Source organism: Geotrypetes seraphini, chromosome 3 (genome assembly GCF_902459505.1).
Source record: "Geotrypetes seraphini chromosome 3, aGeoSer1.1, whole genome shotgun sequence".
Lineage (NCBI taxonomy): Eukaryota > Metazoa > Chordata > Amphibia > Gymnophiona > Dermophiidae > Geotrypetes > Geotrypetes seraphini.
In genome coordinates this window covers 111,099,593-111,125,328 of record NC_047086.1, presented here as the reverse complement: position 1 = coordinate 111,125,328, position 25,736 = coordinate 111,099,593, and the positions used below count along the sequence as shown (strand labels likewise).

Below are 25,736 nucleotides of genomic sequence, written 5' to 3'. Positions count from 1 at the left end.
GAACAAGTTGCTAAAGCAGCTGAAAAATATATAAAACATGCCTGTTAAGGAGTATTTTTAATAATTATGGTATGATCTGAGGGTGTATCAGAGAGGTTGTAATTATGAGGGCAGTTTCAAAAGCATTTAATATGAGATAACAGAGGTAGATAATTTAGAAAAAGGGTGGGGATGTGGAATATTATTGACTAAAGACTGCTATCTGCTCTGTACAGTGGTGAAGATCAAATGTAGTGGAATATAAGCTTGGCTTTAAGATTAACCCCCCTTTTACAAAGCCATGTTAGGCTTTTTAATCGCCAGCTGCGGCGATATTATCTCCAACGCTCTATGTACGTCGGAGCTAATACCACCACACCTGGCGATAAAAAATCCTAATGTAGCTTCTTAAAAGGCAGGGGGGGAGGGGTAAATTAAATCAAGAGGATAAAGGTGATGTATACTCGAGAAGGTTATTGTAAATCACCTCAGGTTCTTTGGAAGGGAGGTAATATGAAAACGTGATAAATAACATGTATAATAAATGGCAGTGTAAGATTGAACTATGGTCCAATTGGACCAGAAGCTAACAAATACAAGGAGGAAAGTTGGCTAAGAAAAAAGTGGCTTTCTATTTCAAATAAGGACAGTAATTGAATCTTTGGGTTTCCTGTCATTCATTAACTAATTAAGCTACAGTACATAATCAGATGTAATCAAATGCAGGCTGAATTATATCTTCGTGCTTATTTAACTTTAGATATGATTCTATATGCAGTTTAATCACGCATCACTGGATATGAATGAATACATCTAATTTCTAAGAAAAGGATTATTTAGTTAAGCATATTTCTATCTAGGCAGACATCTTTTCACTGGAATCTTCCTCCTAGAAAAATAGCCGGCCTTCATTTAACTTATACCTCACTTTAAAAGGATCATACATCCAGTAGCATCCCTAAACAGAAGTATTTGGGAAGGTTAGGGCTCTTCAGCTTGGAAAAGAGACGGCTTGAGGGGAGATAGGATTGAAGTCTATAAAATCCTATGTGGAGTAGAATGGGTACAAGTAGATTGATTTTTCACTCCATCAAAAATTACAAAGACTAGGGGACACTCAATAAAGTTACAGAGAAATACTTTTAAAGCCAATAGGAGGAAATTTTGTTTCACTTAGAGAATAGTTAAACTCTGGAATGCATTGCTAGAGGTTGAGGTAAGAGCGGATAGCGTAGCTGGTTTTAAGAAAGGTTTGAACAATTTCCTGGAGAAAAAGTCCATAGTCTGTTATTGAGAAAGACATGGGGGAAGCTACTGCTTGCCCTGGATTAGTAGCTACTCCTTGGGTTTTGGCCAGGTACTAGTGACTTGGATTGGCCACCGTGAGAATGGGCTACTGGGCTTCATGACCATTGGTCTGACCCAGTAAGGCTATTCGTATGTTCTTAAGGAATTATAACATTTACATCTTTACAGAAAGGGTGGTGGATGTGTGCAATGAGGTAGGAGAGATAAGCTGCCCGATATTCAGTGCTATTTAACCGTCCAGGATTGGATCCTGGCTGGGTAAATAGCGTTTAGCTGGCTACCTGTAATATTCAGTGGGAGATAACTGGATCTCTTGCACTGAACATCTCGATTAGCAGCAAGCAACTAGCTGGCTATATCTTGCGACTTAACTGGCTAGTCGCAAATATTTAGATGCTGGCCAGCTAAGTTTAGCATCTAAGATAGGCCATTTAAATAGCTGGTCTATCTTTGGCCGCTAAAAAGTTAGCCGGTTAGCACTGAATATTGCATAGCCAGACAACTTTTTAGGAGCCAAAAAATCCCTGGATATTTGATGCTGGTCACCAGAAATAACCCAGCATTGAGTATCTGGGCTCAGTGCCAACTGCAGGAATTAGCCAGCCTCCTTCCCGCTGTCTGAATAGTGGCCCCAAAGACTGTATGTGAATTCAAGAAATCACAGGATAGACACATAGGAGTCCTGGAGAGGAAATGAGAGCAAGATGGGAAAAGCTAGTGGATAGTCTCCTTTTTACCTCTCGTCTAAGAACGGGGTGAAAGAAAGAAAAAAATTAGGGAAACATACAACGGATGAATATGAACTCAGAGAAAAGAAATGTGAAAAAAAAAGCATAAAAGGAAAGCAGTGGTAGATAGATGTAGAAAAGGAAAAGAAGACGAGAGAAAAGAAATGGAAAGGCCAATCTGGAAAATAATTTAGGAGAAGGCCGATGAAAAATATGGAACAGATTGGGCTCAATCCAATTAGAAACATGCCCAAAAGAAAAATATGATTTCATACTTTTTAAGGATTAGTTCAAAGTGAGCAGAAACCTATTTACCCAACTCAACTACTGTTTACTCAGGTAAATGACATAGAATTTATCCTCATGAGATAATCCAGACTCCAAAGAGGGTCTGTCTAACATTCCTTATTATACACTCATTAGCAAGGTACTCATCACTATTTGCTTTCACAGAGAGCCTTTTTTTCAGACATAGCATAGTGGACAGTATATTTGCCTAACTCTCCTAAAGAGCTATTTTCCAGACCCCCTTTCTGGCTTTTAAGACAACAATTTTCATACACTCTGCATAGCTGCAAAGTCCGTGAGTACATTCAATTTGAAAAATCCCAAAGAAGAAAGTATGCGCGCACCCTTGTGCTTTTTTCCTGACCACACCAAATGTGTATATATTTGAAAATATGTGCATTATTTTAAACCCTGCATCCTCCGGTTACTGGCTATTTAAATCGTCAGTCTGAGGCTAACCAGATATTTTCAGTGACAATTAACCAGATAATCCCACAGAAAATGCTAATTTGGGGGTGTCACACTTACGTGGGTAAGATAACCGCATTACCAGGACTGCATAAAACACACAGGCCTCTCTTTAGAGCTAGTCAAGTGCCGAATATCTCAGTTAACCAGCTATATTTTTGCCAGCTCCATATACCCGGAAATTTAATACCGAAGCCTGGACACGGGCCACCACTGAATTTCCAGGTTTGTATTTGTATTTATTTATACCCTGCCTTACCCAAGGCGGGTCACAATAAAGTACATACATAAACAGAATCACATACATTACAACAGATAGAACATCAATAAAACATAATAATGGTAATGTAAAGCCTCCTAAAATTACAAAGAGGCTACCGGCGCCTCGCATCAAAAAACTATAAATCAAGTCCCACATTACACTTACAGAAAAGGTGTTTCTTCAACATTTTCTTATAACTGCTCAAACTTGTTTGCTTTTGTAAATATCCCAGTGGCAGCAAAACACTTCTTGCTGCTGGCTGAACACCAGGCCCTAGGTGCAAATCTCCAGCGCCTAGATATGAGTATTTACACTCCTTTAGCTAGCATAAGTTCTTGCACCTAGGGTTGCCAGATTTTCATTTTGGAAAATCTGGACCCACCCCCGGCCCGCCTACTTCCACCCATCTCCGTCCTAATCCCACCCCCAAGCCCACCCTAGCTCCACCTCCGCCGCCTGCTCTTATCGAGCAGGGAGGACATCCATGCCTGCACGGATGCTACGGGATGACATCACGCGCATGTGCAGACACCCTCCCTCCCCATCACAGCATGGACAAAGTGCCGAGTTTTGAAAAGCCGTCTGGACCCTCGGACATGTCATTCAAAGGAGGAAATGCCCAGGGAAATGCGGACGTCTGGTAACCCTACTTGCGCCTAACTGCACACATGCATAATGTATCTGGTTATGTTTGTATTCTATAAAGGAAAAGTGGGTGCCTTCTTTTCTTTATACAAAATCTCCTGCTATGTGCCCCTTTAGAGAATTGCCTTCAAATAGTCTATATCAGGGGTCTCAAAGTCACTCCTTGAGGGCCGCAATCCAGTCGGGGTTTTCAGGATTTCCCCAATGAATATGCATGAGATCTATGTGCATGCACTGCTTTCAATGCATATTCATTGGGGAAATCCTGAAAACCCGACTGCATTGCGACCCTCAAGAAGGGACTTCAAGATCCCTGGTCTATTTGCACGGGTAGGGACCATGTCCCCCCTTTCAATGAGTCAACCTCTGTGTACAGCAGGGATCTCAAAGTCCCTCCTCGAGGGGCCGCAATCTAGTCGAGTTTTCAGGTTAATGAATATGCATGAGATCTATTAGCATACAATGAAAGCAATGCATGCAAATAGATCTCATGCATATTCATTGGGGGAAATCCTGAAAACCAGACTGGATTGGAGGATTTCTCCAATGAATATGCGTGAGATCTATTAGCAGGCAACGATTTTAAAGAAATACAGGGGCAGGGAAGGGAGGGCGCAAGTGTGGTGTGGTGGGGCGGAGAGCTACCAGTGCCCCCACCAAGAAAGCACCCAGGGTGGTCCGCCATCTCCCCCCCTCCTGCTCCCCCCTTACTATGACATTGAGTGCAGGGTCACTCAGCAGGGTTTAACCGGGAAGGAATGATGGTGGTTGCTGTTATGGCAAATTCCTACAGCCTGAAAAACCCAACTGGATTGGAGGATTTCTCCAATGAATATGCGTGAGATCTATTAGCATAAAATGAAAGACGTGCATGCAAATAGATCTCACGCATATTCATGGTGGAAATCCTGAAAACCCAACTGGATTGCGGCCCTTGAGGAGGAATTTTGACATCCCTGTCTTATGGGAACCACTCTCTCTGCTCTAGGCCAGGGATCTCAAAGTCACTCCTTGAGGGCCGCAATCCAGTCGGGTTTTCAGGGTTTCCCTAATGAATATGCATTGAAAGCAGTGCATGCACATAGATATCATGCATATTCATTGGGAAATCCTGAAAACCCCAACTGGATTCCGGCTCTCACCCTGGTGTACAGGGAATAGAACTAATGGTAGTACAGAAATGTCCATGTACATAATACTCGAAAAGGAAACTAAAAATCAAGCTGCACCAACAAATCTAATGACCTTTACTGTGAAGTCCCAAGAAACAAGTAGGCAAATGGTCCGCTAGTTCCGAAAGAAAGTAACTGTGGACTCCTGCATGGAGTCAGGAGATCGTGCAGTGCCTTATGTGGATGCTTTTCACCGACACCACAAGGTAAAATTTAAGCCCTTAAAGTAGCCCTTGCAGGATGAAAAAGGCTGGGTCAGGCAGTGTTTTAACCTACTTTAATAAAGGGGTCCTTTTATTAAGGTGCGCTAACCAATTTAGCATGTGCTAAATGCTAAGATGACCATAGGAATATAATGGGTGTCTTAGCATTTAGCGCACGCTAAATCGGTTAGCGCACCTTAATAAAAGGACCCCAAAGTTTTTTGTTGACCTCTTCAACTCTGCCTCTATGGTTTCCTTTATTATAAAGTGCAAAAAGCACCTGACATGGCGCCAGGTTTCCAGAGCAACTAGAAGAGGGAACCAAAGTATACACCAAACAGTGGCTAAAAATAGAACCAGGGGATAGTAAAGTTGTCTGATTATAATTGGTAAGGTTTCTTTCAGTCTTTGAACACACAGGTTAACTTTTGAGAGTAATATATACATTGTATTTACAGTGTTCCCCTGGTGGTTTGCGGTCCCGGTCGTTCGCGGTATTTTCTGACTGCGAACCGCTGCCAAGGAGAGGGCAGCGGGAGAGGCAGGAGAGAGCAGCCGGAGCGCCGCGAGTGCAGGAAATCACTCGTGGTACGCTCCGACCGCCTCTTCCTGCACTAAGTCGGGCCTTGTCCAATCAGGAGCTGCACTCACGGCGCTCCGGCTGCTCTCCTACTGCCCTCTCCCGCTGCCCTCTTAAGGTTCCCCCATGGAAAAAACGTATTTGCGGTTTTTCGAGATTCACGGGGATTCCTGGAACGGAACCCCCACGAATCTCAGGGGAGTACTGTATACATTTTTTGAATGTTGTCATCTTTCTGTGATTATTCTTCTGTTAAGTTACACACATAAGAGATTGTTTTTATGATTATATTCTTATTGTTACCTGATCATATATGTTTGTTTATTTTTCATATGTATGTATTTTTCAGTATGGACCCCTCATGCAGGCATTGTTTGCTGAAGCACGCCCAGTGTCAGGTCACTCAATAAAGTGAACTTTACTATCCCAATCTACGAATGCCCCTGGTGTTGTTTTTTATGGCGCTATGTTTCGCCATGCAGCTGCTTCAGGGGGACAAACCGAACCAAACATGTAGACAACAATAAGGTCCTGTTTTACCAAGCTGAGGTAGAGAGTGCAGCACAGCAAATGCACCAAAGCGCATTCAATCTCTATGGGCTTCGGAACATTCACCACGCCAGCCTACATCAGTAACTTGATAAAAGAAGCACTAAGGGCTCCTTTTACTAAGGTGCGCTAGCGTTTTTAGCGTGCGCTAACCACACGCTAAATGAAAAATATTAACGCGTGCTAAAACCACTAGCGCATCTTAGTAAAAGGAGCCCTACGTCTTAACCACAGGCTAATAATATTTTTTATTTAAATACACATTTTTTTATTGAGTAGAACCAAGCATAAACCTTGTCAACGAGAAGTAAATATGTTGAAAGTACTAAACTGGAAACAAGCGTCTGAGAGGAAAGGCCAAGCCACATTATTATGAGGACTATATATAATATCTCTAAGATGGTCAGCTAGAATTGGGAAGGGAGAAGAGGATAGGTTGACAAGGGGAAAGAGGGGAAACAATATTTTCAGGGGGATGGACAAGAAAAAGGTATGAAACATTTTATAATACATTTTAAGAAATTTCTCATATAAACTGTAGCTGCCTGATATTCAGCCCACGGCAATATGTAGTGTCTGAGCCGCTCACAGAAGCGGACTGGCCTAACTCTGGATATTTAATGCCAGGGCATGCACAGCTCCCAGCACTGAGTATCTGGAATATCAGTAGTCATCCAGAAGTTAACCATGCACCTGCTGATATTGTTAACTTTAGAGCAGGGGTGTCAAATGTCGGTCCTCAAGGGCTGCAATCCAGTCATGATTTCAGGATTTCCCCAATGAATATGCATGAAATCTATTAGCATGCAATGAAAACGGCGCATGCAAATAGATCTCATGCATATTCATTGGGGAAATCCTGAAAACCCGACTGGATTGCGGCCTTCGAGGACCGATATTTGACACCCCTGCTTTAGAGCATAGCCTTAGACCAGCCTTTTTGTTGTTCTAACCGTATGCGGTTACTTAGTTGGTTAGCAGACTGACCGGTCAAGTAGGTTCTCCACCCATGTTCCATAATTGGCCTGCACCTAGCCTAACCTAACTGGTTAGGTATCAGGAATGGGGAACGAGGACCGCAATCTAGTTGGGTTTTCAGGATTTCCCCAATGAATATGCATGAGATCTATTTGCACGCAAATAGATCTCATGCATATTCATTGGGGAAATCCGATTGGATTATGACCCTCATTCCTCACCCCTGGGTTAAGAGATGGCTGATTAGTGGTGATATTCAGTGGCATTAAATGTTTAAGTGTCACTGAGTATCAAGTACAGGCAGTGGCATAGCATGCGTGGGAGGTGCCTGGGGCGGTGGTGCCCCCATGCCCTCCTTTTTGCTCCCTGTTCCTTCTGTGCCAACCCCCCACTCCTTCTATGTCCCCATGCCACATTGCGCTCTCCCTTCCCACCCCATATCTTTTTTAATTTTTGCCAGCACGAGCAGCTTCTCCGGCCTGCTGTTCACACTGGCATTGGCTTTCCCTCTGATGTCACTTCCTGGCCCCACGACCTGGAAGTGATTTCAGAGGGAGCCAGGCCAGCGTGAGTAGCAGGCTGGAGTAGGTGCTCGCGCAGGCAACGATTTTAAAGAAATACAGGGGCAGGGAAGGGAGGGCACGAGCGTGGTGTGGTGGGGTGGAGAGCTGTCAGTGCCCCCACCAAGACAGCACCAAGGATGGTCCGCCATCCCCCCCTCCCGCTCCCCCCCTTACTATGACATTGAATGCAGGGTCACTCAGCAGGGTTTAACCAGGAAAGGATGATGGTGGTTGCTGTTATGGCAAATTCCTACAGGCTGAAAAACAGAGCTGAGGGCATGCACTGAAGGAAACACCCTGCCAGTCCTTAGGCTAGTTTGGGTTGCTTGGGCATGTCATGAAGAGAGATGAGCTTGAAGATGCAAGAATAATAATTTAAAAAAGGGGAAGGGGATAGAAAGAAGAATTGTTACAATGTAGTATCAGTTTTAGCAACAGATGAGTCATACCTGCAATAAATGAATATGCTGATAAGATATTGGTGAATAATGCCATTTCTGTGCTGATTCTGCCCACAGGTGGCATACTGCTGTTCAAGGCTGGCTGCTGTGTCTCATCCGCAGGAAGCAACGAGGGGCTGTTGTCTATCGAGTGAAAGGTGGCTGACCTCCCTTTCTTTTTCTCTGTTTGTGAGCATAAAGTAGAAAAAGATGAAAGTAAGCCTACTGGAAACCAGTCTAATGCCCGATATTTTGGCTCAATCCCATCTTTCCATGTCACGCCTGCATCTAAAATTTGCAACAAAATATTTACACCTGATATTCCTGTTCTTGTCACATCAGAGCTCCAGTGTCAGAAGTCTATACCACTAATTTTAAACTTCAATTCTAAACTTTGACTCAACCAGCATCTCTCTCACACAACCTCACTGGCAAGCCAAACCAAAAGAATGAAACAGGCGGCTTTGAAATCAACATAGAATCAGACTTTGGTTAATGAAAGAGGCAATATCAGATTCCTTTTGTTATGTTATGTTAATCAGGTTTTCTATTCCGCCTTTACCTATTCAGTTCAAGGACAGATTACATTACAAGAGGTTGGGTCAGTTACCCAGAAAGTTACAATGGACATTGCTAGTACAGTACAGTTATTAATACAGTTAGGTCATAGTTACAAATATATAGTTACAAGATCAAGTAGGTATTGTTGGCTCATCGTTATGTCCCAGAAGTTGTATCAGGCAGTTTAGAAATGGGCATTTACTATTACCATTTCAATTACTTCAGGGTTGGCTCCCTATCTTGGTACAGGAATGCTTTTAAATATTCTCTGAACCTGAGATAGTGGTCCCAAGATCATAGTATATGTGGTAGCTGGTTCCAGCATTATGTTAATTGATATTGGATGGGTAAAGTAATTTGCCTGCTAGACTTTATATTGTTGCATGCTGGGAATTTTAAGTGGAAAATCAACACAGAATCAGACTTTGGTTAAAGAGAATCCTTATCAATTCTAGCTTCAGCAAGTTTGTTATGTAATAATCAGAAGGACTTCACATGGTACATGCAACACTGTGCATGTATCTTAACAGCAGTTCCATACTAATGAAGAGTTAAAAAAAAAAAATTGTTCTCCATCATGACCTTAGTAACCTAAAGGCAGGTCTTGCTTTTGTTTATCACTTCCTTCTGAAGGTCTTATTGAATTTAGGCAAGGCATAATTTCCCCTTCAAAGAGGCAAGTAGGCACAAGTTAATGATTTTATTTTATTTATGTACAACTGGAGCTGTGAATCAGGCTCATTCCTTTTAAGTCTGAAAGAGCCCCTTCCAAATCTTATCTGACTGCTGTAGAGTACTTGGTGTACCTTGATGTGTTTAGAAACACAAATTATAAACCACAAAACACTAATTTTTCAACACATTAAAGTCAGTCCAGTGGAGCCCAGTGGAACACAACCTAATCATACATCAAAGTTTGTGATTCCACAGCAATAAAGATTTCTGAATTTCCTTCACATAATTATTATTGGCTAAAAATTAAACAGAAAACGGTAGTTAGCAATCCATCTAGCTTCCACTTATTTGTTAGGAATTAGTTTAGGAAACTAACAATAATATTGTGAAAAAAGTCTTAGCAGTACAGAAGTAAAGCAATTCTCGGTGCCTGATGCTTTACATATCTTGGCACTCTCCATTTTCTTAAGAGCTTTGTTTGCAGACTTGGTACTAACACTGAATAGTTCCACTGTTCTATATCAAGTGTATGCTTGGAAGATGTTGAGAGGCAGCCCTTCAAAACAGAATGACGTACATGTCTAGGATGAAAAAATCATGAACGATATAGTCATATTTACAAATAGCAACGTCTTGTTCTTCCAATAACAAAGACATCATAAGGAACATATGCAGAAAGTGATATCACTTAAACACTCAGATTTTCATCTTCTCTCATTCCTGCCTAAGTATCCCCTCCCCTCCCCTCCCCTCTCTTCTCTATGTATGTCGCCTTGAGCCTGTATAGGTATGCGTGACGCTGAAATAGAAGATTAGATTAGATCTTTAAGATAAACCAGACAGCTGCAGCTAGTTTTGTTATGTAGGACAAAATAGGAAGTGCATGATAATGAAGCAATGTTAATAATGGAGGATGCAGGATAGTTTATGAGTATATGTTGTATTGTTATTATTGTGTAGGCTGTTTTGTAAACTGCCTAGATTATAGTTGGTATATAAATCTTTTAATAAATAAATAAAAATTAGATCACAGCATATCATGTAGTGTCATTTTGGATGAATGCAGTAAATACATGAAGACATTTAGGGCCATTTTCAAAACTACAAAACTTCCCAAAACCTGAATATGTCAGCAGTTGGATGTCCTGGCTGTCAAGAGATTCTGGCAGACAAGATATCCAAGAAGATGATTTTCCAAAAAAATATATTTGGACATTCAGTTTGAAAATGACTGTGTTTTGGCCCTCGACTTTAGAAGTTTTGCTGGAAACGTCCAAGTTGGACTTAGACATTCTGTTCAAAAATGGCTCTCTATATAACCTTAGTTTGAAATATTGACTATTTTGGATAAGAACATAAGAATTGCCACTGCTGGGTCAAACTAGTGGTCCATCGTGCCCAGCAGTCCGCTCACGCGGCGGTCGTTAGGTCAAAGGCCAGTGCCATGAGTCTAGCCTTACATGTCTAGTGTACATTCTGGTTCAGCAGGAACTTGTCTAACTTTGTCTTGAGGGTGTTTTCCTGTATAACAGCCTACAGAAGAGCATTCCAGTTTTCCATCACTCTCTGGGTGAAGAAGAACTTCCTTAAGTTTGTACGGAATCTATTCCTTTTTAACTTTAGAGAGTGCCCTCTCGTTCTCTCTACCTTGGAGAGGGTGAACAACCTGTCTTTATCTACTAAGTCTATTCCCTTCATTATCTTGAATGTTTCGATCATGTCCCCTCTGTCTCCTCTTTTCAAGGGAGAAGAGGCCCAGTTTCTCTAATCTCTCACTGTACGGCAACTCCTCCAGTCCCTTAACAATTTTAGTCGCTCTTCTCTGGACCCTCTCAAATATGTGTCTTTCTTCATGTACGGCGACCAGTACTGGATGCAGTATTCAAGGTGGGAGCGTACCATGGCCCAGTACAGCAGCATGATAACCTTCTCCGATCTGTTTGTGATCCCCTTCTTAATCATTCCTAGCATTCTGTTCGCACTTTTCGCTGCCACCGCACATTGCGTAGACGGCTTCATTGACTTGTCGACCAGTACTCACAAGTCTCTTTCCTGGGGGGTCTCTCCAAGTACTGCACCAGACATCCAGATTAGGACCTTGGTCTTCATTCCCAGCCATTGAGGCCCCTTAGAAATATTCACGAGAGACACATGAAAACAGTTGAAATAGAAAAGCGAATCTTTCTCATGAAAACTTGTTAGGTGTATCCTGAAAATCTGACCTACTAGTAAGTTCTTGAGGACTAGAAGTGAAGACCAAGGGGCCGATATTCAAAGTGATTTAAGCAGGCAGGAAGCTTTCCTGCCCACTTATATCACTTCCTGACACCTAAGTGGTGATATTCAGTGGCACTTAACTGGAGAGTGCTACTACTACCACTAGACAGTCCCTGCTCATTAGAGCTTATCTAATCCAACAAGCAGTGGAGTGCAAGAGTGGCCTAGTGGTTAGAACCCTTACCTCAGCACCCTGAGGGCTGTGGGTTCAATCCCCATGCCATTCCTTGTGACCTTGGACAAGTCACTTAACTCTCTGTTGCCCCAGATACCATAGTTTGATTGTAAGCCCACCAGGATAGTTAGGGAGAAATACTTGTACCCAAATGTAAATCCCTTCAAATAGAAGCAGTAGATAAGAAATGTAAATAAATAAAGTAGGAATTCTATGAACATCATAGTTAATACCACCATGGCCCTCTCCTCATTTCTTCTGCTGCCTTCTGCCTCATTTTCTCCAGTTTGTTAACAGGGACACAAGTGCCCAGCTGCTCTCGAACCTTATCCTACACATGCTCCTGAACTCACACCTCCTCACTGCCTTCAAAATCCGGCTTGTTCTTTGTCCCCACCTAAGCACATATAGGCTTCTCTCTCTATCCAATCTGTTCAGTTACTCTCTGGAAACAGACCTCCAAAGTCCCACAATTTTTGCTTTCTCCCTCTATATGGAATAGACAGGAAAGATCTATGCAGTATGGGCAGTGGCTCTCTTGGCTACCACAAGTTCTCTACTACCACTGCTACCAACACTCCGAGTCAGGCACATTTACTGTTCAGTGCACACTAGAGGGTTGCGCGGGGACAGAAATCCCACCCATCCCTGCCCGTCCCCGCCAGGATCCTCTCCATCCCCACCCGTCCCCGCCAGGATCCTCTTCGTCCCCACCCGTCCCCGCCAGGATCCTCTCCGTCCCCACTCATCCCCACAAGGAATTACCTCCATCCCCATCCATCCCCATAAAAAGCAGCAATTTCTTCTGACAGGATCATCAATTTCACAGTTTCTTTTGTGTTTGCGCTGCTGTTTTCCTTGTGGAATCTCTTTGGTGGAACACTTTTTGTTTTCTGTTCAGGTAATTAACTTATAAACCCCCTCTTTTACTAAGGCTGACATGTCCATTATATTATATGGACTAACCCTGCTTCCAAAGTCTTCTATCCCCATGGGAGTCCTGTTGGCCAGAGGGGGGTCCCCGTGGGAGTCCCATGGGTTAGGGGGGATTCCCGCGGGATTCCCACGATCCCCGTTCCCGTGCAGACCTCTAGTGCACACTTCCCATCTCATTCAGTCTGGGAATAAAGAGAAGTGGGAAGGGCTCAAAGGAGAGGGAAGGAAAGGAGCAGCTGTGTGCACTGTGTTTGCTGTATATAACAAGGGCTCGACTGTCTGAACCCTGCATGTTGTCAATTAATTCCCATGCTCTGGGGTTACAGCTATAGCCAAGAAGGAAAGTCAATCATGTCTTCTTTAACTAGTTTAGTTTCGATTTATTTCTTGATATTCTACTCTTCAAGCTAAAGGGCATAATGGAACAGTTTACAAGCAATATCACAGAAAGAAGAAAATAAATTACAACAGTCAAACAGGACAGGTAATACGAAGAACCGAAAGAGAAAAGCAGAGACGAGAGATCTTACTAGCTAAACAACCCAGCTAAGCAGGACAATGTGATACACAACAACATACAGAGAAATAAGAGGATGGGTGAAGGATGGACTGCATCAAGGACATGTTTGAAACTTCAGAAATCCCAGTGACCTAGGTATGCATAACGAGATTGTCTTGGCATTCAAGGTGATGAGTAAAAAAATGAGCTGACAACCAACTGACTTGATTGTGTTGCATTTATGTTTCAACGAGACTTCCGGCGGAAGCATGGGGCTGTAAGGTCGGGAGATCTGCAGCTCCGACACGCCCGCCACGGATCTTTAAATAATCGGCAATTTTTTCCCCTAGCAACCGCTCCCCCGGCGGTGGTGATCCTGCAGTTGGGTTTCGGGCTGGTTTCGGAGCGAGTGGCGGAGGGATGGCTGCAAAGACGTCGGCGAAGAGCCGAGATCGGGGGAAGCAGGTAGACTCCAAAATGGCGGTGCCCGCGGCTCCTGCCATGCCGGAGTCCCCGAACTCGCACTGGATTGCAGAGGTGTCGGCTGAAGTGCAAGCCGCGCTGGAGGGCACGCTCGGTGCTAAACTGCAGCGAATCATTGATAAACTGGATTCTTTAGACCAGCGCTTTGCCATGCTTACCTCTGAGGTCCGGGACACTCAGCAGCGGGTCAGCAATGCGGAGGACTCAGTTCACAGGCTGGCTCAGGAACAGGGGGCACAGGCTTCCTCTCTGGCAGCGCTTCGGGCCAAGGTGGAGGACCTTGAAAACCGGTCCCGCCGGAACAACTTGAGGTTCATCGGCCTGCCCGAGTCAATTGCGGAGAGTGACCTGGGGGATGTCCTGGAGCACTGGTTGACCGAGTCTCTGGCTCTTCCACAGAAACTGGGACCCCTGCGCATTGAACGAGCCCATCGCTTGGGGAGGCGGAGAGACGGAGCGGAACGTCCCCGTGTGGTGATCTGCCGGATTTTGAACTACCGGCATAAGTTGGAGGTACTCTGAGCTTTGCGGCAGGGGAAGAAACTGCAATATAATAATACTTCCGTCCTGTAATAATACTACTCTGCAGAGGTCTCTCAGGCGCGCCGTAAGTTTTCTCCGCTTTGCTCTGCTCTGGTTCGTCGCCATATCGCCTTTTCCTTGCAGTACCCAGCACGTCTGCGGGTGATGCATTCGGGTACAGCTCATCATTTTGACTCTCCTGAGGCCGCTCAAACCTTTATGGATGAGCATTTTCCTGCTGCCTCCTCCTAGACTTTGTGGACTTTGCTGATGCTTGAAGGGGGATCCCCTAGAACGCTGGCCTGTGGGACCTGTGCCTCTGGGGAGGATCCCGAGGCCCGTCTTCTCAGCCCTCGTCGGACTATTGTTGGACTTGCTTCCGCCTCTTTGGGGCAGGAACTCTGTGCAGCTGGGGAGCTTTTGATGATTCTGGTGTGAATGGTGGGAGTGTGTGTGTGGTTGGGTGGGTGGTAGCTTGCGGGTTCCTTTTGGTTGGAAGAATCAGGGGTGTGTGTGGGTAGGCTGTGAGAGGAGTGTATGGGGCCTTTTGCTTATAGGGGATCTGGGTGGTTCTTTCTTAGGGGGTTTACTCCCCCTTTGGAGTTGGAGGGCGGGAAGGTTGGAGTCTGGGTATTCTTGTGCTCCTGTGGTGGGCATGTCTTGCTTTTTGGAAGTGGCAACCATTGGGTTGCGGTGTGGATGGTGGGTTGGGGGGAAGAGGGGTGGGTGGGGAGGGAGGGGGGTTTGTGGGGAGGGAAGGGAAGAGTTCTCAGGGGGTTGGGGTTATCCTAGGTTCAGTCTGGTGGGGGTACAAAGGGCTCCTTGGTGGTTGATATGGCTGGGGGGTGGGGGCTGGGACACTCCTCTGGTTTTGTTCACAAGGTTTTGTTGTCCTTGCTTTTTTCTCTCTATTTGGATCTTTCTGGACTGTAAACTGATCTCTTGGAATGTGGGGGGTATCCACTCTCCACTTAAACGTTTTAAAATTTTAAAGCAGCTAAATCGGAGGCGAGCTTCCTTGGCCTTCCTGCAGGAGACTCGGTTGACCTCTGCGGAACATGCTAAGCTCTGTACATGGTGGGTGGGTGACCATTTGGAGGCCCCGGCTCTGGGGGGGAAGGGTGGAGTCCTGATTCTTTTTCGTAAGGGCCTTCCCCTGCAGATCAATAGAGTTCTCAAGGATCCGGAGGGCCGTTACTTGATTGCATCGGTTACTCTTAACAATAGGCCCCTGCTTTTATGCAATCTTTACGCTCCTAATAATCCCTCGGCCAAATTTTTTAGGAAACTGCGTACTCTCTTCTTACAATTTGGAGATCTTCCCTTGTTGCTGGGGGGGGATTTTAATGAGGTTCCATATCCGAGGCTTGATCGCTCTACTTCCACGGGTAGGGAGGCTCTCAAGACTTGTACGGGGGCTCAGCTTTTGGCTTCTTCCCTTGATTTGTTGGATGTTTGGAGGGTTTTGCATCCGGTGGAACGGGATTATTCTCACTTATCTAGGGCCTATGGGATGCTTTCTCGGATTGATCTGATTCTTTTGTCCAGGGGTTTGCTGCCCGTGATTCAGGATGCGGTGCTTGGCCCCATTGAGATATCCGATCACGCGTGGGTGGGCTTGGATTGGCACTGGGGGGCCCCTGGAGGGGGTGGCACCCAGTGGACGTTCCCTTGTCATTTGTACCGGAATGCCCGTTTTCATGATTTTTTGTGGCAAAAATGGGGAGATTTCAAATGTACCAATCAGGAACATAGAGAGGATCCCATCCTTTATTGGGAAACGGCGAAGGCTGTGTTACGCGGGGAGATCCTGGCGTTTGCGGCTCACGAAACAAAGCAGCGTCACCGGACAGTTTTGGCGTTAGAGCGTCGGGTTTTGTTTTTGCGGAGGCGTTATGCTGCTAGGGCCTCTTTAGGACTCCGGGCACGGCTCTTAGAGGCGCAGCAGGAGTTGAATGAACTTCTGCATCGGGGGGCATTGCACTCTCGGGATCACTATCGGTTCCACTTATTTCGATTTGCTAATAAAAGCAGTCAGCTGTTGGCTTGGTTGGCCCGCTCTCATCGTGGGAGGTCCGGAGTAGAGGCGTTGCGAGATTCCCGAGGTGTACTATATCACCAGCCTGCGGATGTTAACCGTATTTTACGTGACTTTTTTGCGACTTTGTACAAGTCGCCAGACCCGGACCTCCTGGATGGTACGATCTATTTGGACAGTTTGGATCTGCCTCGCCTGTCCCTTGGTGACTCGGAAATGTTGGAGTGCCCAATTACTGCTGAGGAGGTGGAATGTGTGATTCGAGCAGGGCCCTTGGGTAAGGCGCCGGGACCCGATGGCTTCCGTGGGGAGTTTTATAAGCTACTCATTGACAATATTGCTCCGGTTCTATCTGAGATCTTTAATTTGAATGTTGCCAAAGGTTTTTTGCCCCGTTATTTGAACCTGGCACAGATTATCGTTCTCCCGAAGCCTGGTCGGGATCCGGTTTTGCCGGGATCCTACAGACCAATTTCCTTGTTAAATTTTGAGACAAAATTGATGGCTAAAGTGCTGGCCAATCGGTTGGCCCGGGTCTTGCCTTCTTTGGTGTCTGACCAGCAGGTGGGTTTTGTGCGGGCTCGTCCGGTGTCTAAAAATCTTCGTCGTATCCTGCTGGCTTTGGAACGAGCTGGCGCGGAGGGCACCCCCGCCCTACTTATTAGTTTTGATGCTGAAAAGGCCTTTGACCGGGTGGGGGTTCCTCTTTGCTGTGCTGCGGGCATACGGGTTTGGCCCCTTTTTCTTTAATGCTCTTCAGGCGTTGTATAGTGACCCGGAGGCGCAGATCTCAGTGAACGGGGGCCTTTCGGCCTCCTTTCCTATTCGGAGGGGTACCCACCAGGGCTGCCCTCTTTCGCCGCTGCTTTTTGCACTTTATTTGGACCCATTGATTCGGGAGCTACAATCTAATGCGGACGTCTGTGGTCTTCAGCTGGGTGCCACTCATTTTAAGGTGGCGGCTTTTGCTGATGATCTTTTGGTTTTTCTGACGGACCCGCACCGTTCCTTGCCCACCCTCCTGGAGAGCGTTCGGGAGTTCGGGGATTTTTCGGGGTTTGCGCTGAATCTGACTAAATCTGAGGCGTTGGCTCTTCGGCGGGGCTTCGGGAATCTTGGGGAGGGGCCTTTCCTTTGCAATGGGCAGAGTCTTCCTTTCGCTATTTGGGAGTCCAACTTTCGATTGATGTACGGGAACTTTACAGGTTGAATGTTACGCGCCTCTTGTCTTCTATGAGCTCAGTTCTGGCTGCTTGGCGAGATTTACCGCTTTCCTTGATGGGGAGGGTGCACCTCTTTCGGATGGTCCTATTTCCTAAATGGCTCTACGTTCTACAGACGCTTCCGTTGTACCTTTTGCAACGGGATATTCGGACTTTTTACTCTTTGCTCTCATGGTTTTGTTGGGGGGGACGGAAGCCTAAACTGCGATGGCGTTTACTGGTGGGCTCGTGGGACCTGGGTGGCTTTGGGGTGCCGAATATCATGTTTTATAACTGGGCTTGTCTATTACGGCATATTAGCGATTGGGCTTTGGGTACCACGCTGTATACTGACGTCTCCTTCGAGCGTGATTACTTTTATCCGGCTCATCTTTTGTCGCTTCTTCATGCTCGGTTGGTGGAGGTGCCTGTTTCTGGTAGGCGTAGTGTCTTGTTTCGGCCTCTTTGGGAGGTGTGGCAGCGGGTACTCCCTTTGTGGAATCAGGATCCCTGGGTTAGTGTGTTGTTGCCCTTGGCTGGTAACCTTTCCTTCCCGCCGGGGTTGGCGCCTTCGGTTTTTGGCAGATGGCGGGCTCGGGGCAGTGAGTTCCTTTTTCAGGTCTTGCGGGACGACGGGGAGCTGAAGTCCTGTGTTGATTTACAGTGCAGTGGTCTTCCCCCCCTTGGTCTTGTTTATGCACATTGTCAGTTGCAGCACTATGTATGCTCGCTTCCTAGAGATTCCCTCTCTTTGTCCTTTGGGTTGCAGTTTCGAGCTTTTTTGGAGGGGGGGGAGGATCCGGAACCTAAGATCTCAGTTTCCTTTTTTCACCGACGGCTTGCAGCCTTGGGGCCTCCTCACGACTTTTCCTCTGTTTTGGAGGCTTGGCGGAGGGACTCGGGGAGGGAGCTTGGGGCGGACTGGTTGCTCCGCGCTCTCCGCCGGGTACCAGTTTTGGTCTATAATGCGGAGCTGCGTGAGTGCCATTTCAGAACCCTGTTGCGGGCCTATGCCTCCCAGGGCCGGGCCTTCTATATGGGCTGTGTGGATACCCAGTATTGTCTCACCTGTCTCACTGAAGTGAATTCTTATTTTCATGGCTTTTGGAGCTGTGAGAACATTCAGGGTTTTTGGGGGGCTCTGGCCTCTTTTCTTCAGGGTCTTCTTCAGGTTCCTATCTCTATTTCTGTTTTTCCTATGCTGTTTGCTCATTTCCCTGCATTCTCTGGTTTGTCTTCTGCTGAAAAATTGTTTTTGAGCAAATGTTATATTTTGGGGAAGAAGTGTATTTTGAACCATTGGCTGGCCGATGTTCCTCCCTCCTTTTGGTATTGGAGGAACAAGCTTCATGAGCTGATGTGCTGGGAGGCCAGGCTGGCTTGTTCCTCTTGTCGTAAGAGCAGAGACTTTATTCATACTTGGGCTCCTTACTTGGACAGTTTGCCGCCAAGGAGTCATAGTTGTATCGTGAATGGATTGCAATTGTATTCTGCTCCACCTGTCTGACCTGGGATTCCTTTTTGTTGGGGTAGGGGGGTGGGTGGTTTGGGGAAGGGGGCAACTGTTCTGTTGGGGGGTATTTGGGTCTCTTTGTTCCCTGAGAGGGCATCAGAGTCCAGCCCTCTTGGGGGGGGGGTTCTCCCTCCTTTGTCTGTTATTGGAATAGTTACAATCCTTATCTGTATTCTGTGGTTGTGCATTGTTATTCTTTTTGCCAATAAAAAAGATTTCGTAATAATATGTTTCAACGATTTTCATTGACGACAAAGAAGTGCAACAGAAAGAGCAAAGAATGTTACAAGTCAAACAAATAATAACAGGACCTGAATAAACAATAACAATGCGTACCGTCATCATATTTCAGAACAGAACAACTAGTAGACCCCCCCCCCCCATGTAACAGTGTCTATTTGACATGTACCAAGAAAGAGATGGCTAGGCTTAGACTGATTCAAAATACGGGGATCAAATTAATTTATGGTCTAAAGAAATATGATCATGTGACTCCTTTCTACCGTGAGTTGCATTGCCTTCCAGTGGAGGCACGTGTTTTGTTTAAGCTGAGTTGTCTTTGTTACAAAGTTATGTATGGTATTACTCCAAACTATATGACCGATAGATTTTTCATAGCATTCCATAAACATAGGAGAGAATCACATGCATTATTTCATTTTCTGTCTGCTCAAGGTTGTAAGAGAAAGAAATCCTTGGAACATACACTAGCATTTCAGGCTGCTTTCTATGACAGGGAATTTAGGCCACTGTGAACCAGCATGTTGTTGTTCACCCGCTCAGTGGAGCCTCAGAACTTTAGTATATTCTTCGGGATCTTTCCAACCACTACCGGTCACTTGAGCTCTTCAAGTCCTTTGGTTCTTCCAGCCACTTCTGGTCCTTGGGTCCCTTTCCAGTCACTTGGCTCCTTTGGTCACTTCAGTTCACTCAGCTCCTCCAGTTACTTCCACTCACTTGGTCACTACCAGTCACTCTGGTAACCACTGGTGGGTTAAGCCCTTAGCTACACTCTGGCCACACAGGGTGGGTTAGGCCCTTGGCCACGCTCTGGTCACACAAGGTAGGTTAGGCTTACTGGGGGTTAGCTAGCCCTATCACTAAGTTTCAGTTAACTGATTTTAACTCTACCTCGTTTATTGTATTTATATTTGGTCTTTTTACTACTTTTATGCTGTTAACAAAATTGTAAGTTTTTTTTATTGAATTGTACTTGCTGTAAAGTTAATAAATCTCAATAAATAAATAAATTAAATAAACACCAACCCCATCCATTACATTACATTACATTACATTAGTATTTATGGATCGCTAATATGCCCTAGAAAGAGTTCAATGCAATTTACAATTGAGAAGAGCCTGGCCATATCCAAGGATTACATTATTTCATTAGGGTTCATAACACAGATAACTTGGTTTGTGTTCGTGTAGGCATATGATTATGGCCAGTGGTTTGGAGAGAAGATTGGCTACATCTGGTGTTGTAGTCTTGATATTATGTGTTCCGATATGGGTGTCTTTTTCCTGGTTTGTAAGGAGCTTGGTCATCTATCGAGATAGGAGAGGTGGTTTGTGTCTTGTTTGGTTTCTGGTAGTCGTAGCCTGTTGTGTGTGTGGGGTAAGGTATTTTCCAAATAGATAGATTTTTAGGCCTTTACAAAAATTTTGGTAGGTGGAGGGTATAGTAAAGGGGGGGGGAGCCCACCTCGGGTGCCATCTAGGTGAGGGCACAGGCATCTGTCCTCCTCTCCACCCCCCCCCCCCTTGCTCCTTTCTCACCCTCTCACTGCCGCACATGCGCACCATATCCCTTCCCTTGAACCTCTGTAACATTCCTGGCATGAGCAGCAGCCCCCAACCTGCTGTCGTGCCAGCATCATCTCTTCCTCTGATGTCACTTCCTTGACCTGTGCCTAGGAAGTGACGTCAGAAAAAATCCAACGCTGGCATGACAGCAGAGCGTGCAGGTGGGGCGGCACTAGGTTGCGTGGGCTCGGGTGGGGGCTCTCCAGCATGCGAGGGGCATCCGACGTGGAGAGCTGGCCGGCGGATGGAGAAGGAATCCCTCTGAAGGCACTGCTAGGTTCTCCGGCGACTGGCATCCCCCCATCCCCCCGAAGCGGCACTGTGGGGTTCGCCGGCGGCTGGCATTCCCCCGAAGCGGCACTGTCGGGTTCTTCTTCCGATAATGGACGGAAGAGGCAGATGGAGGAGACAGCGCTGCAGCACCCGGCCCCGACAGGTACAGACCTCGGGTTCTGGAACCAATCGTTGCTGTTGCCACTATTGTCTATGGGGAACTTTGTTTTGATAAATGAGCATTTTGGATTAAGAGCATGCTCCTGGAACGGATTAGGCTCGTAATCCAAGGTACCACTGTATTACCCTTAGAAGTAGTTCTAGAGTGTAGTACAGTGGTTAAAGCTATAGCCTCCCCACTCCGAGGTTGTGGGTTCAAACCCATGCTGCTCCCCCCATTCCCTCAGGTACATTTGATAGATTATAAGCTTGCCAAGACAGACAGGGAAAAATGCTTGAGTACCTAAATAAGTTCATGTAAACTTTTCTGAGCTCGCTTGGGAGAATGGTATAGAAAACTGAATAAATAAAGGTGAACTAACATGCTACCACACCATTTTACTCTTGATAATTCAGAAATGTAAACATGTGTTAGAGAAATGGTCCTCAGAGCTACTTCTAAAACTAACCTCCTCTTTTACTAAGCTGCGCTAGCGTTTTTAGCACACGCAGAAAATTAGCACATGCTAACCCCAAGAACTAACGCCAGCTCAATGCTGGCATTAGCGTCTAGCACGCGGGGCAATGCAGCGCACGCTAAAACCGCGAGCGCAGCTTAGTAAAAGGAGCCCTAAATATCAAAAAGACCAAACTGATGGGATTGGATCATTCAATAAGTTCATTATTAGGTACCAATCTTTGAATTTTAGAATAATACTACTTCTATTGAATCCTTGCTGAATATTCTAGGAATTGCTGTATGTTCCACACTCTCTTTTGATCAACATGTGAACTTGTTAACTAAGAAGGTTTTTGGAAAAACTCCTAAAAGAAATGCCCACAAGCCATTACAGTTTAAAATCAGTTTTACCCTTTTGGGATCTTAGCAGGTACATGTGACCTGGATTGGCCACTGCTGGAAACAGGATACTGTGCTTGATGGATGTTTGGCCTGTCCCAGTATGGCATCTCTTCAGCTCTTAAGAAGTATTTTCATTTGATCATTTTAAATATATTGCCCATGCTTTTAGCTGTTCTAATAAATTCAGAAACATTTACAAACCTTACAGAGCACTACAGTGCTCACAGAAACTGCCCACAAGCGATCCTACAACCACTTCATTCCACACCTCTGGAACCAACTCCCCCCCCAACTTAGACAACAGAACTCATTATTAACATTCCGTAAATCGGTAAAGACCCTCCTCTTCAACTAAAGATCTCCTCTGTCTTCTCCCCCCCTTAGGCCCCACCCTCCACTCTCCTATCACCTTCCCGAAATTCCAGTTTGACCCTCTCTTACTCTATCCACTAACAAATTGTATCTAAACGCATATAACTTTCCTTAAACTAAACTACTTTATTTCCCCCTTCTCTCTTTCTGCTTACTCTCCCTGTATTTAATTCTCTCCAAAAACTATAAATCCAATCACTAATCCTGTTGTACTACTTATATGTCTAGTTACTCCCCACTGTGTATGTTCATTTGTAAACTGTTCTGAGCTACTGGGAGGACGGGATAAAAATCTAAATAAATAAATAAATAAAAATAAATAAATTATTATGTGGTTCTCGATTTGACTGTGATTTCACATCAAAGATTGCACTGGCTGCCTGTAGAGGGAAGTGTGGCTTTCAAGATTTACACTTTGATATTTAGAATATTATCTGGGTTAGACAAATCTTATCTATTTTCTCTATTATTTTCTTTCTGTTTTAAACAGAACATTGCACAATAGCAACAGTGAATATAAGATATAAGTGCAAGACCATAGAGAGCTATGTGCAGGTGGTACAGCTGCACAGGACCCAAGGGAGGCACGAGTACCAAAATTGTGCCCTGTCCAATGCCCGCTTGCGCTAATCAGTCAGCATAAGGGAAGTGTGGTTGCGCTAACTGATTAGTGAAGGAATGCCCACTCTCTGCTCCCGATATGCTCTCTCTGCATAAAAAAAACCTGTAAAATATTTTTTAATGCAGTTTGTGCTGTAAGCAGTGGTCCCCAACCCGTCCTGGAGGACCATCAGGCCAATTGGGTTTTCAAGATAGCCCTAATGAATATGCATGGAGCAGATTTGCATGCCTGTCACTTCCATTATATGCAAATATTTCTCATGCATATTCATTAGGGCTAACCTGTAAACCCAATTAGCCTGGTGGTCCTCCAGGACAGGGTTGGGGACCATTGGTCTAAAGAACCAATCAGGACATATTAAAAAAAAAAAATAAAAAAAATCGATAGAGCAAAGGATGTCTAAATTGTTCACACTTGTACAGAGGCATGTAGGCATGCCTACGGATGCCTAAGGCTGGCATAGGCAAAGTTTAAGCCGGAAGTGGCCTTAGGTGTCCGTAGGCATGCTTAGGCACGTCTCATAGGCACCAGTCAGACCCTTAAATGTAGGTCTGTAAAATGCTGGCCTACATTTAAATATATGAAATACTAAAAAATATCAATAGGCTGGTATGATTAGCATGAAGGTCACGCCAATATCAATATATTACTAATCAATTTCAGTTCTTATCACAAATGTATAGGCAGGTAAACATAAGTTTCAAATGGATCACCAGACAACTGTCAGAGTCAATAGCTCCATACAGCACAATTTCTCATCGATCCAAATTTTCTTATATATTATTAAATATTTTACATTTTTCTCTGTGTATTTTTCAAAAATGATCAAAGGAACTTATCTGAGTTCAAAGAAGAGAGCCATATTCACCACCCCTCCCTACATGCATGTTTCAATTTCTTCTTCAGGGCTGAGGTGTCATTGCTCAATGCCAATGTTTGTTGCTCTTGTGCTCAGTGCTTACTGCACCTTAGTAAAAGAACCCCTAAATCAGAAGTATTCATTCTCAGGTTTTGAGGGTTTCCAATAGGTCAGCTAGGCATGTGAGAAATTGCATTTGATGGAGAAAGTGTGCTTGAAAACCTATCTTATAAATATTCATTAGGACAGATTCTTCAAACTGAGGGGAGCCACAAGCACTAGGGGTCACTCGGAGAAATTGAAAGGGGACAGGTTTAGAACAAATGCTAGAAAATTCTTTTTTACGCAGAGGGTGGTGGACACATGGAACGCGCTTCCGGAGGAAGTGATAGGCCAGAACTCTGTACAGGGGTTCAAGAAGGGTTTGGATAGGTTCCTGGAGGATAAAGGGATAGAGGGGTACAGATAGAACTTGAGGTAGGTTATAAAAGTGGTCAGAAACCACTTCACAGGTCGCAGACCTGATGGGCCGCCGCGGGAGCGGACCGCTGGGCGAGATGGACCTCGGTCTGACCCAGTGGAGGCAACTTCTTATGTTCTTATTACATTACATTACATTACATTAGGGATTTCTATTCCGCCATTACCTTGCGGTTCAAGGCGGATTACAAAAGGTTAATTTAAAAAATACAGAGTTACAATGATTAGCTAGAGAGGTAAGTTGTAGATCTTATAAACATTAACGGGTTGTTGAGGGTGAGGTGGTTTGTAAGAGAATTAATAGGTGGTCATAGTGGAAGTTCTTTTGTTATTATTAGTGCAGTAATGGGTAGATCAGATGTCAGTTTTAGAGTTACTAAGAGGTCGTGATGTTATTGCTGCTTCAGGAATTTCTTGAAAAGTGTGGTTTTTATTTCTTTTCTGAACGTCCTATAGTCTGGGGTGGTCATCAGAAGGTTGGAGATCTGGTTGTCCAGCCTTGCGGCTTGAGTGGCTAGGAGGCCGTCGTGTAGTTTTGTTCTTTTTACTTCCTTGATTGAGGGGGGTATGAATGGGGAGTGCGTTTTTCTGTGTCTGGTAGTGGGTGCTTGGATGAGGCGATTGTTCAAGTATGATGGGCTGTCTCCGTGTAGGGTTTTAAATAATATGCAGTAGAATTTGAATTGGATTCTTTCTTGGATTGGAAGCCAATGTGAGTTGATGAAGGCTTCAGTGATGTGGTCATGTTTTCTTAATGAGTAGATGAGTCTCAAAGCTGTATTTTGGATTGTTTGGAGTTGTTTAATCGTAGTTACAGGGCAAGGAAGGAAGAGGATGTTGCAGTAGTCCAATATACCTAGTATTAGGGATTGTACTATAAGTTGGAATTGTGTTCTTTCAAAGAATTTTCGGACTTGTCTCAGATTTCTCATGACTGCGAATGATTTCTGAATTGTTTTATTTATTTGCGGTTGCATAGTGCAGCATCTGTCTATGGTCATGCCAAGTAGTTTTATGGTGGTTTGGATTGGATATTTGATTGCGTTTATTTCTAAGTTGGTTGTGGTTTGGACCTTGTCATTTTCGAGAAGGATGAATTTGGTTTTGTCTTGGTTGAGTTTAAGTTTGTGATTTTTCATCCAGGTTGTGACTGTTTCAAGTGTTTGGTGAAGTTTGTCTGTCATGGTAGGTTTAGAATGATCATATGGGATGAGGATGGTGATGTCATCAGCATAACTATAGGTGGTTATGCCCAGATT

At 44.8% G+C, this 25,736-nt stretch overlaps 1 protein-coding gene across 2 annotated transcripts in view; it reads right to left on the bottom strand.

Annotated features, from left to right (window-relative positions):
- The window catches only part of EVA1A (eva-1 homolog A, regulator of programmed cell death), a 552,387-nt gene that overhangs the window by 7,252 nt on the left and 519,399 nt on the right, over nucleotides 1–25,736 (bottom strand). For both annotated transcript variants that reach the window (XM_033939410.1, XM_033939411.1), the window contains one exon: nucleotides 8,173–8,346. In XM_033939410.1, the coding sequence (XP_033795301.1) occupies nucleotides 8,173–8,346 (174 nt within the window). The remainder of the gene's footprint in view (nucleotides 1–8,172; nucleotides 8,347–25,736) is intronic.